This window comes from Marmota marmota, unplaced genomic scaffold (assembly GCF_001458135.2).
Source record: "Marmota marmota marmota unplaced genomic scaffold, marMar, whole genome shotgun sequence".
NCBI lineage: Eukaryota > Metazoa > Chordata > Mammalia > Rodentia > Sciuridae > Marmota > Marmota marmota.
The window spans coordinates 7,721,891-7,736,252 of record NW_026000000.1 but is presented as its reverse complement, the minus strand read 5'-3'; the positions used below and the strand labels follow the sequence as shown (position 1 = coordinate 7,736,252).

At 48.4% G+C, this 14,362-nt stretch overlaps 1 protein-coding gene across 1 annotated transcript in view; it reads right to left on the bottom strand.

The window, feature by feature from the left end:
- The window catches only part of Drgx (dorsal root ganglia homeobox), a 29,613-nt gene extending 19,184 nt beyond the window's left edge, over positions 1-10,429 (bottom strand). Inside the window, exons 1-5 of the mRNA XM_048807591.1 lie at positions 10,351-10,429; positions 6,701-6,798; positions 5,694-5,795; positions 2,605-2,783; positions 2,410-2,522 (exon numbers count right to left, since the gene is read on the bottom strand). Coding sequence (XP_048663548.1) covers positions 2,410-2,522; positions 2,605-2,783; positions 5,694-5,795; positions 6,701-6,798; positions 10,351-10,429 — 571 coding nt within the window. The remainder of the gene's footprint in view (positions 1-2,409; positions 2,523-2,604; positions 2,784-5,693; positions 5,796-6,700; positions 6,799-10,350) is intronic.
- Between the last annotated feature and the right edge of the window lie 3,933 nt (positions 10,430-14,362).

Here is a 14,362-nt window from a genome sequence, read left to right as displayed (position 1 = left end):
CTGCAGTAGCGCCCCCACTAACCTTGTTTCTGCCCTGTGTTGATGCCGAGCGAGGGGCTCCCACAAGACAGGGGAGACGTAAGTCCCACTCTGTCTCCCTCTCACTTGCTGCCCTTGGCTTCTCCCAACCTCCCTGCCCTGAAGTCTAGCCCTCAAGACCCACCTCCAGACACGATGGGCTTCCACCAGGGCCTCAGTTTGACTTAGCAGAGATGCCCCAAGGGATACCAGGACAAGCAAACATGTGAATCACCTCCTACTTGTGGGGTCAGAGTGGGGCAGGCAAAAACTATGTATTAAAAAGTGTTGCCCTGAGCTGGCCCTCACCAAAGCAGACAGGTTTTGTTGTTTTTTTCATTTTTGGTTTGGAGGATAGCTGGAGACGGTGGACAGTGAAGGTGAAGTGGTAATTGAATCCACGGGCTATTTACCACTGAGCTGCATCCCCAGCCCATTTTATTTTTTATTTTGAGACAAGGCCTCACTAAGTTCCTGAGGTTGGCCGCAAACTTGCAATCCTCCTGTTTCAGCCTCCTGAATAGCTGGTCAGGCAGCTGGGTAAATCCCAGGCATGGGCCACCACGATAAGCTCAGAAAACAAGGTTTGTTAGATGCACAGCTATAGAATTGCTCCTTTGCTAAGACCAGCCCTCAGATAATTCCCAAATCCCACGGGTAATCAATCTCCTTCTGGGACTCCCTTCCAATTGGTCAACCCCACCTCTGCACAGTTTGAGTATTCCTTATCTAAAATGCTTGGCACCAAAAGTGTTTGGATTTAAGATATTTTTCAGATTTTGGAATATTTACATACATATGTATGTATGTAAATGATATATATTGGGGACAGGACAAGACCCAAGTCTAAACACAAAATTCATTTATGTTATACCTCATGCACTTGGCCTAAAGGTAACATTACACAATGTTTTTATTGTGTCTGTGTTTTTACCACAACCCATCATATGAGTCAAGTGTGGAATTTTTTACTTGTGGTGACATGATGACAACGTGTTTCAGATTTGAAAGCATGTGGGATTTCAGATTTTTAAATTAGGGATCTTAACCTATAGTTCCAAAGCAGACTACTGTGTCCTGTGAACATGTTCTGAGGCTGCAGAGGAGGGAGGTTGTGCATAGCCCCAGGAGCAGTGGGCCCTGAAGCAGAAGGAAGTGCTGGCGGGAGGGGTCTGGATTTGAGCTTCAGCCACCCACACCAGTAAACTAAGGGAGGGGATTCACCCAGCTGCCTGACCACTACAAAGTGTCTCCAGGCCTCAGGACTCCACCTCCAAGAACGGAAAGCCCAGACCTAGGGCTGGCATTCAGGGCCTTTGAGCCCTAGCCCTTGCCAGGCACCCTCCACCTTATCTCTGGGCACCCAGGATAGCAGCCATTCTCCAGGCAAGCCTGGTTCTCCTCCCCACACCTGGTAACCTTTGCACATGCTGCTCCCTATGCCTACAATGCCCCTCTCTCCTTCTCACAGACTCCCTAGGGAGATTTCATCACGTTCTCCTTTGGCCTCCATATTGCAATGCAGAATGCCACACTCTGTGGTGTCTGGCAATGAAAAGTCATCTCTAGCACATGACAAGCAGCAGACACCTTAAGGAGGCCTCTCCCACTGCCCATCATCAGGGAAAAACCTAGAGGGAGTCAGGGCTTGTTCGTCACTGGGAATTTAGGAGGTGGGGTGCAGGTACTCATACTCCCCCCAAAAGCCACTGGGGCTCAACATTTTCCTGGACAGTGTAGCTCTCCAGCCTGATCATTGGACAAATAAGTTTGTGACAAGGAATTAAGAGCCACTGATGGGTCTTTTCATCAGGAAAGGTACCCCAAAAATCCCCAAGGGACAGTCCTGCAGGGATTTCTCTCTCTGGGCCTGAAAAACAACCCTAATGATTTTCAGCCTTCATATAACAACAGTCACTGAGAAGAGAGCAAATCTTGGAAAGCCACAAATCCTAAGACTTTGGACCTCTGGTCTCAGGAGTCCCAAGGGAAAGCAAGTGGACTAGCTGCACATATGAGAAAGGGTCCTGAGAAATAGAGATGGTTTCCTTCCCCAGGCTTCCCCCATAAGTTGCAGGCCAGCACCTAAAAATGCTGCCAGAGGGAATGGGGAAGTTATAAATATGAAATGGTCACTTTTGAAGTAATCACCTCTAGGACAAGCCCTCTGTCGTTGACCCTTAACAGCAACATCCACATGCATGTAGAACTCTATGTAGAAACAAGCAAGATAGCAAGTATGGACCTGTGTCTGTGTCCCCAGCTGTGATTGACAGGAGAAGACGGGAGCCCAGTGGGTTTGGGTGTGAGGATAAGCAGAGCCAAAACAATGGGCCAGTCAGACTCCACCCTCCCCATGAGACCATACCCGCCAAGCAGAGCCAAACTCACCCTTCAGGGAGGCCACGTGTGACAAGGCCTGAGCGTAGGTGGCTGTGTTCAGGAGGGTCCCTGGTAAGCAGGAGGGGAAGAAAGGACCAGCAGGACCCACAGTTCGCCCCAGGCTGGCAACGATAGAAATTTTCATTGAGTACCCTCGTGTGTCTGGGCCTGAGCTCCCTGGGCCCCAGGTCCAGCCAGTCTCACCTCTGCTGGGCCTCCAGCGCCTCTTTCTTGTTCCGGCCCTGGTCCCCAGGGGGCGGGGAGTTGATGTTTCTCACAGGTGGTGGCGTCACCTCTGCCATGGGTTCCTTGGCACCTGGTTCCTGGTCGGAGGCCCCTCTCTCTGTTTTCCTCCACTTGGCTCTTCGGTTCTGGAACCAAACCTAAATCAGAATGGGAAACACACACCCAAGGGAAGCATAAAATCAGAAAAGAGGGAGGAGCCAGAACCCCAACGTGAAGGTCTAGACCCCGGGCAGGTGCCCACGGCTCACCCTGCAGCCCCTGCCTACTTTGTACTCTCTGAACTGAGCTTCTGTACCACGGATGGGTTGGATCATCTTCCAAGCTTATGACAGGCATGTTTCAAGAATGAATGTTGAATAATAGAAAGTATTTAAATGCATTGCCCACAGGAAGGGTAAAAGTATTGCCTTGTGGAGATTCTCAGAGCTGCATTGCCCGGAGTCCATTTATTTGATGTGAAACATATTTACTGCTGGGGGATCATTGTCAAAGCAGCTTAGAAAACACCACTCCAGGCCTTCTCATCAAAAAGACTCATTCAGTCATCCAACAGGCTGAGGCCTGGGTGTATCTGGTCTCATACCTGTCGTCTAACTTCGAAATCATCACAAGTTCATGACCAGCTCAGTGCACCTAATAGAATCCCTGACTCTGGAGTCGGCTATGATTTAGAATTCTGGGCCTCGATTTAGACCCACTGCAACCCTATGAGGTAAGTAGTCCTGCTGTCCCCATTTTACAGATAGGGAATTAAACACAGAGAGGTTAATTAACATGCCCAAGGTTGTCCAGATGGCAAATGACAAATCCACAATGTGAAGCCCAATGACGTGGCTCAGGACCATGATTCAAACTATTTCGGGGACAATGATAACAGCAACCCCAAGCATCGTTAGGAAGGTTGACACGCATGTAAAACACTGAACACAGTACCAGGCACATAACAATCAATCACTCAATGAATATTAGCTAGTGTCATCATCTCTATTATCCTCAAGTCAGCAGGAGGCTTGTGATTCACCTTGACTTAAGCACCTTCTTAGAGAGGGGTGTCAGATTTTTTAAGCCTTAAAAACCAAACTACTTTTGCAGAAGGACAGGCTGCATAGAAGCTGGTAAATCCAAACTCAAGGTATACCCTAAGGTACCAAAATCCCACTGTCTTTAGTGCATCAAGCAAAACCTCTGCTCTCCTCTCCTCTCCTGGGAGACAATCCTTGACTTTATTTAAAAAAAAAATGGCTAGGCCTCCCTCTGATTTAGGGCTGGGGTTGGAGGCCTCCTCTCCTTCTGCCCCGGCCAGCACACTGGCCAGGAAGACAGCCTGGGTCCTCAAGGCTGAGCCCTCTGCCAACCCGCCCTATCTCTTCATTTTCATTCTCCTTTAACTGGGTTTCTTTCTTTCTTTTTTTAATCAAGTTGGCTTTTAATTGCACATATCAGCAACCATTGAATAATGATTTTATCTATATTCTAAATTTAGGGCAGTTAAATGCAAAGCAAAATGCAGACACTTTCTTGCGTCTTAATTGAATGAAGGTCACAGCTATAACAACATTTAATTGAGCTATTTTTCATTATCATATTTTAATGACTTTGCACTGACAGTTCGCCTGCTTCTGAGGAAAGAGCATGATGGAGTCGTTTATTTCCCTATTTAGTTATTGTTTGACAACATCAGCTTCGATTAAGACCCTGCTTTATAGAACATTAATCATATTTGAATGAGCAAGGGGTATAAATGTAAACACATCTCCCTTCCCGCCACCAAAGCCCGTGTCCCCACACGGAAGCTCACTAAACAAATGCTTCGCAGCCATTGTCTGGCTGCATAATAGCCAACAACAGCCTGGACAACAATTCCCAGCTTTAATTGTCACCACCCCTATCTTACCCTTGCACCTTTCAGGGAGAAGTTATGATCTTCCACTTCTGAATGTTCAATAATTGTGTCATTTATCTCAATTTGCAGTTCAGTCTTTAGGCAGCTATTGGCAAGCTAGCATTAAAAAAAGAAACGATAGACGGTATCCTGGCCAAAGAAGATTTTCATTTCCAAATAATAATCAGTTTAATTTGCCCGCATATGACCAATGATTCATGTTCAGATTTAATAATCAGGATCACATAATCTGATTATAGGGGAAATAATTTGTTTACAACCCCCAATTTACTGCTCAGAATTCCATTATCTCTCTTCAGCCATTGGTTTTTAAGAGATACTAACATGACCCAGGGGAAACGAAAGCAAACTATTATATTTCCTACAATTAGATCTTTGCATAGTCTTAACCCCAAGCCCCTACATAAAAAAGAACAGAAACAGCATGGAGGAAACCCCATAAATAAAATGAATATATAATTGTGCTCAAAGAATAGCTCGCCCGGAGAGGCGGCACTGTGAATCTGTTCTTCTCGCACTCGGGCACATCTGCTGGGCTCGGCGGGTTTGTGCGCTTAAACATAATCACTGTGTAGCTTCGAAAAAGAAATCCTGCTTAGAGGCGCTTCACGCAGGCTGTGCTCATCTCGGCTCAGCCCTTTCACTGCACTGTTTAAAGATTTTTAAATTGCACGCATTCTTCGGATCCACATTGCTGAAAGAGTCCACGTGCAGGGGAAAAGTTGGATATGATGCAATTTCTGGAAAGCAGATCCTATCCTGCTTCCCATCTGAAAACGCCGGTTCTCTGCAATTGACCGGCCTCACCCCAGAGCGGTCAGATCTGCTTTGAGAATAGCATCTCAGCTTTTTTTTTTTTTTTTCCAAAGCAAGGAAATGGATGTGCATTGATGTAATTTAGTACCTTAGAGACGCGGACAAATTAGTGTAGAACATTATCACTAGTTAATTATGAATGACCGATTAATCAACCTAATCTAATATTCCACATTATGTTGATGTTATTAAAGTGCATCATGAAAATGACAGATAGTCTTCATTTGCTTTCTTTGGCCAAATGTGCACTCTGCAGTCATGATGTCAAAAAAAAAAAAGTTTGCCAGTTTTAATATTAGAGAGTTAAATAATTAAAAAGAAGGTTTACCTGCACTCTGGCTTCTGTGAGGTTTATTTTCATGGCTAGCTCTTCTCTGGTGAAGACATCTGGGTAGTGTGTTTGGGCAAAGACTGCCTCAAGAGCTTCCAGCTGGTAAAAGGGAAAAAATATTTACTGGTGAGAGGCTGCGGCTAGGTGGGGGGAAGCAGATGCACATTTCAAAGCTGCTACGAGCAGTGAGGAAGCAGTTTCACAGATCCAATGAAGGAAGGAGATAGAGAAAAGAGCTCCTTGAATGGATTCCGCAGAATGAGAATTTCAATCCCAGATGACTTAGGAATTCAGACTTAATGACAACCTCAATGCTCTCCCAAGAAGTGGAAATGAGAGAAGTAGGAATATTTCTTGCATTTACATTTAAATATTGTCATAGGAATTAAAAATCCAGGGGTGGCTTTACAAACAGAGTAACTTGCGTAGCTTTCACCATGGGACACAGAGAATGAAATCTATTTGTAGAAGCCCTCCCCGGGCCAATCCCACAGAAACCTCACAGAGGTTTGTGGGTCACCTTCACAACTGCTCCACTTTGTTCAGGAGCAGAACAGAGACCCATCTCAGGGGAAAAACTCAACCCTTGGAAATACAAAACCAAGATTCCGGTGGTAGCCCTCCCACCTGTGGCGACAATACCATCTATGAGACAGTCAACTTCATGGGTCCCAGTTTTTCCATCTGTCTACTTGGGGTCAGAAGGTGTGACCTGCCTTCCTCAAAGGGTTATTGTGTGTTGACCTGGGATATGCCCCACGCCATCAATTTAAGACCAATGGTAGAGATCACTGTGACCTCTTCATTAGGCTTCCTGGAATCACAAGACAAAGTCAGCTACCCTCCCCTGGACATATTTCTTGATTCATAAATTGTTCAAGAAAATAAAAAGATCCATTAACGTAATCAGTTGGCCTTATTTTGAATGACAAGAAGTTGCTCAGCTCTGACTTCACAGAGGCAGGAGGTAACTGACTCTGAGAATTGGGGATGGATCTTGTTACCTGCTGAAGGGTGAAGGTCGTCCGGTTCCTTCGCTGTTTTCTTCGCAGAAACCCATCATCAAAATCCCCTGTAGAGTGGTTGCCAAAGGGTGCAGTGCCTACTGGGAACAAACTGAATCAGCCTGAGCAGAGGGCCCCTTGGTCCTCAGAGAGCCCCCTCTCTCTACAGAGGCCAGCATTGCAAGCTCACTCAGGACACCTGCCCACCCCTTCCAGAAAGGGTCCATCTATCCCAAAGTGTTTTTCTCTGCTTCTCTTAAGAGAATAATATCTCTTTCTACTCTCTTTTCCACTCTCTCCTATTCTCTCTCTCTTCAAAAAACCTTTGACTTTAGGCCCAGCTGTCTCTATTGCATGGGGTGGCAGTGACCTTAATCCCCAAGATGGCCAAGTGCACTCTGGATTCTGATCCAGGAGATGTCATTGGCTTGAGGCAGAGCCTTTATCTGCCCTCCAGCCCCCAGCTGCACCTTGTCCGATGTGCCTTCATCTCACCCGCCCACCTCAGACCCTTTAATAGGAGGCTGTACGTCTGTCTGTCTTTTGCTCGCCTGTTAGTCACTTTCCCCTGTATCTATATCCAACAAGGGTTAAAGGCTGAGGAGGGGGGAAGATGAGGGAAGAAAGAAAGCACCAAGCGCTTTTCACAGCACTTTTCTCCTAGAAGTGCAAAATGCAAGGAGTAAGAAGTTTATAAATGAATATTAATTACCATTCGTCACAGCTCATCAGCACCATAGTGGATCTGTTATATAAGATGTCAGTTAACAAAAGACCTGTACCAATAGTGACTGCTTTGAATGCCAAGCAGACACAAACAGGGCCACTCTCAAAAGACACTCACTCTCCGGTCAGGCCTTATAAAGCACCTACTGCTCTCACTTCCCTAGAAAAGAAAGACATTGTCCTGCCCAGAAGCCTCCGAAGCTCATGATAAAGCCAGAACAGAGTTTGGCCCCAAATGTGCACTCAGATCATTTTCCAAATGTGCGCTATTTACTTGATAGTCCACAATGGCTTCTTAGGAAAACAAATGAGCAAGTTTCCATTAACCAGTGAACACATTACCTGCCACGGGCCCCGTGCTCAGAGTCACTGCACATTCAGCATCAGGAGCTCCCAAGCCCAGACAACATCCCTCAGAAGGACCTCCATCCCGAGGAAGCCAAGTCCCCTGGACTTTTTAAAATTCCATCTACTAAAGGAGGTCCCTCTAGGTATTATTTTACCCTCCAGGGCCACATCCTTTGCCAGAATACATCCTTTCTCTCCCCCACTAAATCTTCCTGCCCAAACTGCATTCTTTCTCAAAACCCTAGTTAGAAATATTTCTTTCCAGCTCATTGGAAATTGAAAGGGGGCAGTCTCAAATCAGTCTTTTTTCCATTACTTTGCAAAAAGCTCAATTGTCTCCTTTTGGAACAAAGCACTTGACTGGGAAAGACAGAATGCAGCCTCTGAGGTCTCCAATTAGAATCTTTCCCAGTCTTCTAATTTATACCTTGTTGTCTATTATTTCACAATTATACATGTAACATCGTATTGTGAAATGTTGCATTGAATCCTAAAAAAAGTACAACTTCATCAATTTAATAATGAAAAATTGACAACCTACTAGAAAAGAAGAAGGGATGTGAACGGGCTTTTTACTTAAAAATACACAGAATGGTTGACAATGTTGTGAAAATGTTAAACCTCACATATACTTAAAATGCAACAAAAAAATGAAATACTATTTTCATGATTTAGGCAAAAAAAATGTAAATAAGGTACATAATAATACCCAATACAGACAAAAAGTAATAAGTTGGTTACACTCACTCATCATTTAGAAACATCAATTGTTTTGGCCTTATTAGAAGGTAATTTGACAAGAGCCATCAAAAGTTTAAGAGTATATACAGGTATTAATCTACTAATATACTTTAAAAGTGTGCCAAAAAAGGACAGACAAGAATGTGCCTGGAAACACTGTAACTGAGAAAAAAAAAGAAAGAAACAGCCAAAGCACCCATCAGTAAACATTTTGTTCACAACATATAATGGAATATTATACAGCTGTCTAAAATAAATCAGTAGATTCACATACATTGGCATGGAAAAATCCTCAACATACATTATGAGGTTAAAAAAACTGCAGTATGCTGCGACAGTATAATCTCAACGCAAATATGGCATAACATATATAGAGAAAAAGACATAAATGAGGAAGAAAGCATGATTTTTCTTGAAGGAATTATAAAAAACCCACAGGAGCAGGTGCCTTTAGGAAAAAACATAGAGGAGGATTTCACAGGCTGAAGTGTAGGTTTCTGTTCTATTCTTACTTGTCATGTAGGTACATACATGTAGTACTTTTAAATTTAATATCAGCAAAAATATCTGAGAAGTGACATTATGGGCCATGTTTTGCTCTCTTTTGAAAGTCTCTGAAAAACAATTTTAAAAAATGAAATTAAAAAGTCGATCGGCTATAAGATGCCACATTCCCAAAGTCTGTCCTCAGCTTTTCCATTTAGAACAGATCATCTTTCCACCAATAACACTAATCTAAACTAAATTGAAACTCCCCTTCCTGCAAAATTTGCATGGAAACACGCCTACAAAGGGAAAGGTGCTTAAAGCCCCATCTCCTTTTCTTCTGGTAATACCAATCAGAATCAGTATCAACAGGGAGTATGCCTAGGGTGTGGGCAGAAAAGGTAAGCTGACTGAGATGAGTTGAGAACTGCAAGCAGGACTCAGAGAAATCTGCAGCCAGCCTATCCCTAAGTCACTTCTGCAGCCCACCCTACAGACAGGGTTTTCCCCTTAGGTCACCCAGAACGTCCACCACTTGCTAAACGTCCAAACCTCTGCCTTTCCCACTTTGACCAGGAAAAGTGGTTGCCAGTGACAATCAGTCAACAGTTCAAGATTCCGAAGCACAGAGAAGGTGCCCCAACCATGGGTATAGGGGGTCTTCTCCAGTCTTGGGGTACAATGTCAAGCAATGGACCTCTCTGACTTTTCCATAAAGCTTACCCAGCATGAGTCATTGGTGGTAAGAGGAGGTGAAATACAGGCAAATGCATGGCCTTCCCTTTTCAGGAATGCTGACAGAGATAACAGTTCTTAAACACTGCTCTGCATTAGCCTTCTCTAGAAAATCCTGCTGGGCACTTTAGAGCTTTGGAGTAGGGAAACAAAAACAAACTTTCTGATATCCCAGGTAAGGCTGGCTAGGTGAGGGAGCATCCTCTGATGTCAGATCTCTCAGTGTCTAACCACATTTTGCCCTGTCCCAATCCCTCCCTTCATTTCTTGGCCTCCAAGCTTGTTCCACAACAAGAATAAATCAAAGAAGTAAGTTGTAAAAGGCCAATCCTGGTATTGCTTCCAGGATTGCAAAAGCCCTAGTATCCCCAGAGTATATCTTTGAAGAAGTCTCTGTTCAAGCCCAGTGCGTGGGGCTGCCCTGATGGATACTAATCTCTACCCTCAGAGGACACACCCTGGGTACCGCTAGGCCCTGCATGAAGGCACCCCAAAGTTCAAGGTGCTCCCTTCCCGCCACCCACCTCCACCCAACAATCAGGTGCAGATGACACTAGGGATCTTGAGGGAAATTTTTTCTAAGGTCTGGAGATCTTCAAAGACCAGATCCCCACCCTGGCCCTGGGGAATGAGAAGTGGAGAGTGGATGGCGTTTGGAGTCAGAAACCCAGTGAATCGCAGAGTATGACCCATGGTAGGGCACGGGGCAGGTGGTAGGCTGGGCAGCTCGGCCTCCAGGGACTGACATTAAGTCGCCCAGAATAGCCGAGCGGGGGGGCTTGGAGCACTCCCGCCCAAACGCCTGTAGTGACAGCAGCCCAGCAATGGGTCCTTCTTTGCTCGCGGTGGGGCCCAGGACGCGGGGGGTCAACTCGCCTTGGCTTTCCGGGATGTTTGCAAAACACCGTGAAAGATTGATGCAGCCCCATGGGCAGAGAAGCCCGGATTAGAGGCGTGACACCAGCATCTGTGCTGGGAGGACCAGCCCTCCCCGCGGCAAGCATAGCCCGGGGCAGCCGGTCCCGGGCGGGGAAGGAGGTGGGAGGCAGGTGGCTATGGGGGACGGGAGACGGGGGATGGAGCACGCTGTGGGAAGGATGCTAAGGGCGCCCCTACTCACTGCCAGGCTACTGCCCCTCTCAGGGTGGGGACCCCACCACCCGCCAGCACTGCTGTCGCTCTGGCCCTTTCTGGCCGGCTTCTGCTTTGGCCTCGCCAAGCAGCCGCGGGTGCGGCGCTTACTCACCCTCTAGTTGTGGCGGACAGTGGAAATAAAACATCGCCGACGGTCTGATGGACTAGGCGGCCGGACTTGGGTGGGTGGCGGCGGGACCGACGGGCGCGCGTAGCTCCGGCCTGGCTGCAAAGCAAACAGCAACAGAGCCTAAGTGTCTTGCCTGCGCTCCGACCCGGCCCAGGGGCGCACGGAGAGCACCACTCTTGAAAAGCCCCCTCCCAGCGCCTTCAGCCCACTTCGGGGACAGGAGGGGAGGTGGCGGCACCTCCGGTCGCAAGCCAGGAACCCGCAAGGTGGGGAGGGTCCACCTCCCGGAGAGCTGAACCCTCACTCAGGCCCAACACCAAACCCGCAGTCTGGTTTCGGGCTGCCAGGGGTCCTGGCCGCAAGCCCTGCACCAGGCCACCGCAGCCGGTCCTGCGAACGCACAAGGCCAGCTGCTCCGGCGGCAGCTACCGCCAGGAAGACAGTCGGCCCCAAGGCCGGGTATGAGGGGCCCGGGGAGTGGGTTGGGAACCCCGAGTACCTCCGCAGGAGGCTGGCGAGAAGGCCAGAGCGTGACCGCCTCCGGTCCGCACGCGGGGTTCAGCTGGCGGCGGGCGGGGCTCGGCGCTGCTGGCGCCCGCAGGACCAGAGAAGTGACTCGGGAAGTGGCCAGATGTCTTGCTGTCTGTCTACAGCGCGCGCCGCCGCTCAGCACTCGCCTTTATAATCTCACGCATAATTGGCCTTAATCTGATTATTTCCAGCGCTGTCTACAGCGAGTAACTTGGATAGGTCTATTGGGCCTTACAAATGGCCCACGTGGTGTAAAAAAAAAAAAAAATCCGTCATTTCTCAGCAAACATCGGGAATGTTTTTCCTCTTTTCTTTTAAAAGAGGCTAGAAACAACCGCCACCAACAACAGCCCCCCCAAAAGAGGTTATGTTTTGAACACTCGGCCACCCCACCCCGTGTCCCCTCAGACTCAAACCTTCTTTCTCCAGGAGAGAATGGATTTGGGTTCGCCCTTGTCAGAGGCCTGGCGACTCCCGGGCTGCAAATTGACAAAGCGCTGCTAATTGTCGCCACCGGATGGGTTTTGGGGGGACTCTTTGCACACGGCTTCCCTTTCCAAGCGATCGTACAAAAGGAAAGTTTGATTTTGTTCTCAGCAAGGGGTCCCTGAATTTATGTTCGCTTCTCCATGCAAATGATATGCGGTGGGACCCTTCGCAATTACTTTTAAAATGCATCGGAGGCAGACACTCAGCGGAGAGAGACCGCCCTTCTCTCTGCCTGGGTGAAAATTAAACTCTAAAGTACCGGGCTGAAATTTTCAAGTCAGGGGCGCGGGATTGGATCAAATCACATAAACTGCAAAAAAAGCAAGTCTAATAGCGCATAATTGGTTCTGTAATAGCATTACACCAGGATAATAGCCCGTTACGGCCCCCTGCACTATTAAGTGCTTCCCTGGCGGAAAGCCTTTATGATATTAAAGGGGGAATATAATGATATTTTGGTTATTAAATGCGTGTAATTAATTTATGCACCACTGAAAATAAAGTTGGTATTATGACCCACTCAAGATGCATCAGAAGATGCAAGTCAGACAACTGTTGATAAGTTCTGGTGTCTGTGTTCCGTCTAGACTGCTGATTTTATTTTTGGGACGATGGCTTCTTGGACAGACTACATAAATTGAATATTTTATAAACATTCTAATGCTGCGTTCGGGAGCTTTGGCGAGGCGGTGGGTCGAGTCCCTGCCCGGGCCCGGAATCCTGCCTCGATCTTAAAGACGCAGCGCGTTGGAAACAAAAGGCCTGGCGGGCCCACTCACGGACATGCGCCCCTGGGCGAGTAGCGTCCAGCTGAAGGGCTGAGTGCTAGGGCCCTGGCTCGCGATGGACATCCCTCCGAAAACAGCCCCCAGGAAGACACCGCACCGCTCCAACTGAGGCAAGTCGTGACCTGTTTCACGGAAGCGGACCCTCCTGGGTTCAGTCATCGGGACACCAGAGTCCCGCCCAGCCGCTAGCAAGGAACCGCTGGAAACTCCGGCTCTGTTCACGGAGACCCCGCGGCGCCAGATTTGCCAGGGCACTGATTCCGGGAGTCCAGGAGGCCAGCCTGGGAGAACGCTGCAGGTCCGGGAGGCGGGTGAGGTAGCTGGCAGGGGCCAGCCGGAGCCGAGCGCGCGGTTTCCCACTACTTGGAGAGGCCTGGAGCCCCGGGAGCAGACCTTTTCTCAGCCCCAAGCCAAGAGGCTGGCTCACGGGTGCTTGTCTCCTTCTCTCTCCCTATCTCCCTCAGAGGCACCCAACTCTGCAACCCTTTAAAGAGCCAGGTCGGATGCCCCTTTTGCGCTCCTGAGCCTGCCAAAAGACCCCTCGGATTCCCTCCTGACCTACGCAGCAACTCCCCGCCGGTGCGCCCGGTGCGCTCCTGTAGTTCAGTGGCTGTGAAGCGAGGTGAGGCCGGGGTCCCGACCATCTCCGCCAACATGTTCCAGGTTCACTTGCGTATCTGTGCGGGGGGAACCTTAGCACAAGCAGCCCAGCTCTGGGAGCTGCATTGGCCCCAGAAACCTATGAGGTCCAACCCACAGACTCAGCTCCCCATCCCCGACATGAACTGACAGAGGTTCCCATCAAAGCTCAGAGGTGGACTAGATGAAGTTTGTCTTGGCAGCGCACTCCCGGCGCTTTTCGGCCGATCAGAACCCTGGACAGCGACGCTGTTTTTCCCCACCCCATCCCTGGACTTCTGCAGGGAAAGAAGCGGGTCCCGAGGGCCTGTCTGGGGCCCTGCGCTACGCGGCTGCGAGATCCGCCCAGCCGGATTCCGGGCATTAACGGACCTCAATCCTCTCCCAATACGAAAATTACTTGGGACGCGCGCGGTCGCAGCAAGGTCCGAACTCCGGATTCCACAGTCGCAGGAGAGGATCCTACTCTGAGGTTCCAACCCGGAAACATCCCACGGTCCCTCGCCTCCTGGCCTCCGCCCTCTCCGCGCCCTTCGACAGGATCCTGGATGCCTCGGTGGCAGGACCACCAGCCGAGCTCCGGGAAAAGACTTACCTTGCACAGGGCTTCAAGTCAGCTCCGGACCCTCGGCCTCGCCTCGCCCGCCGTCCCTCTCCCAGAGCCAATAGTCTGGGTTCGTTTCTTCTGGCAAAACAGCGAACAAACAAACAAACAAATGCAGAAACGAAAAGCTACAGTAAACTTTGATGACGCAAGCCCCCTATTTCCCAAATCGTCTCCATACTCTGGGCCCTGAAGAAGGTGATTAATAGGTATTCGCTATGGTCCCCTTCTCCTTCCCAAAAAGAGCACTAGTAACGAAACGGTTATATATATTTTTTTTCTTAATTCTTGTGCAGTAAAATGTATTTTCC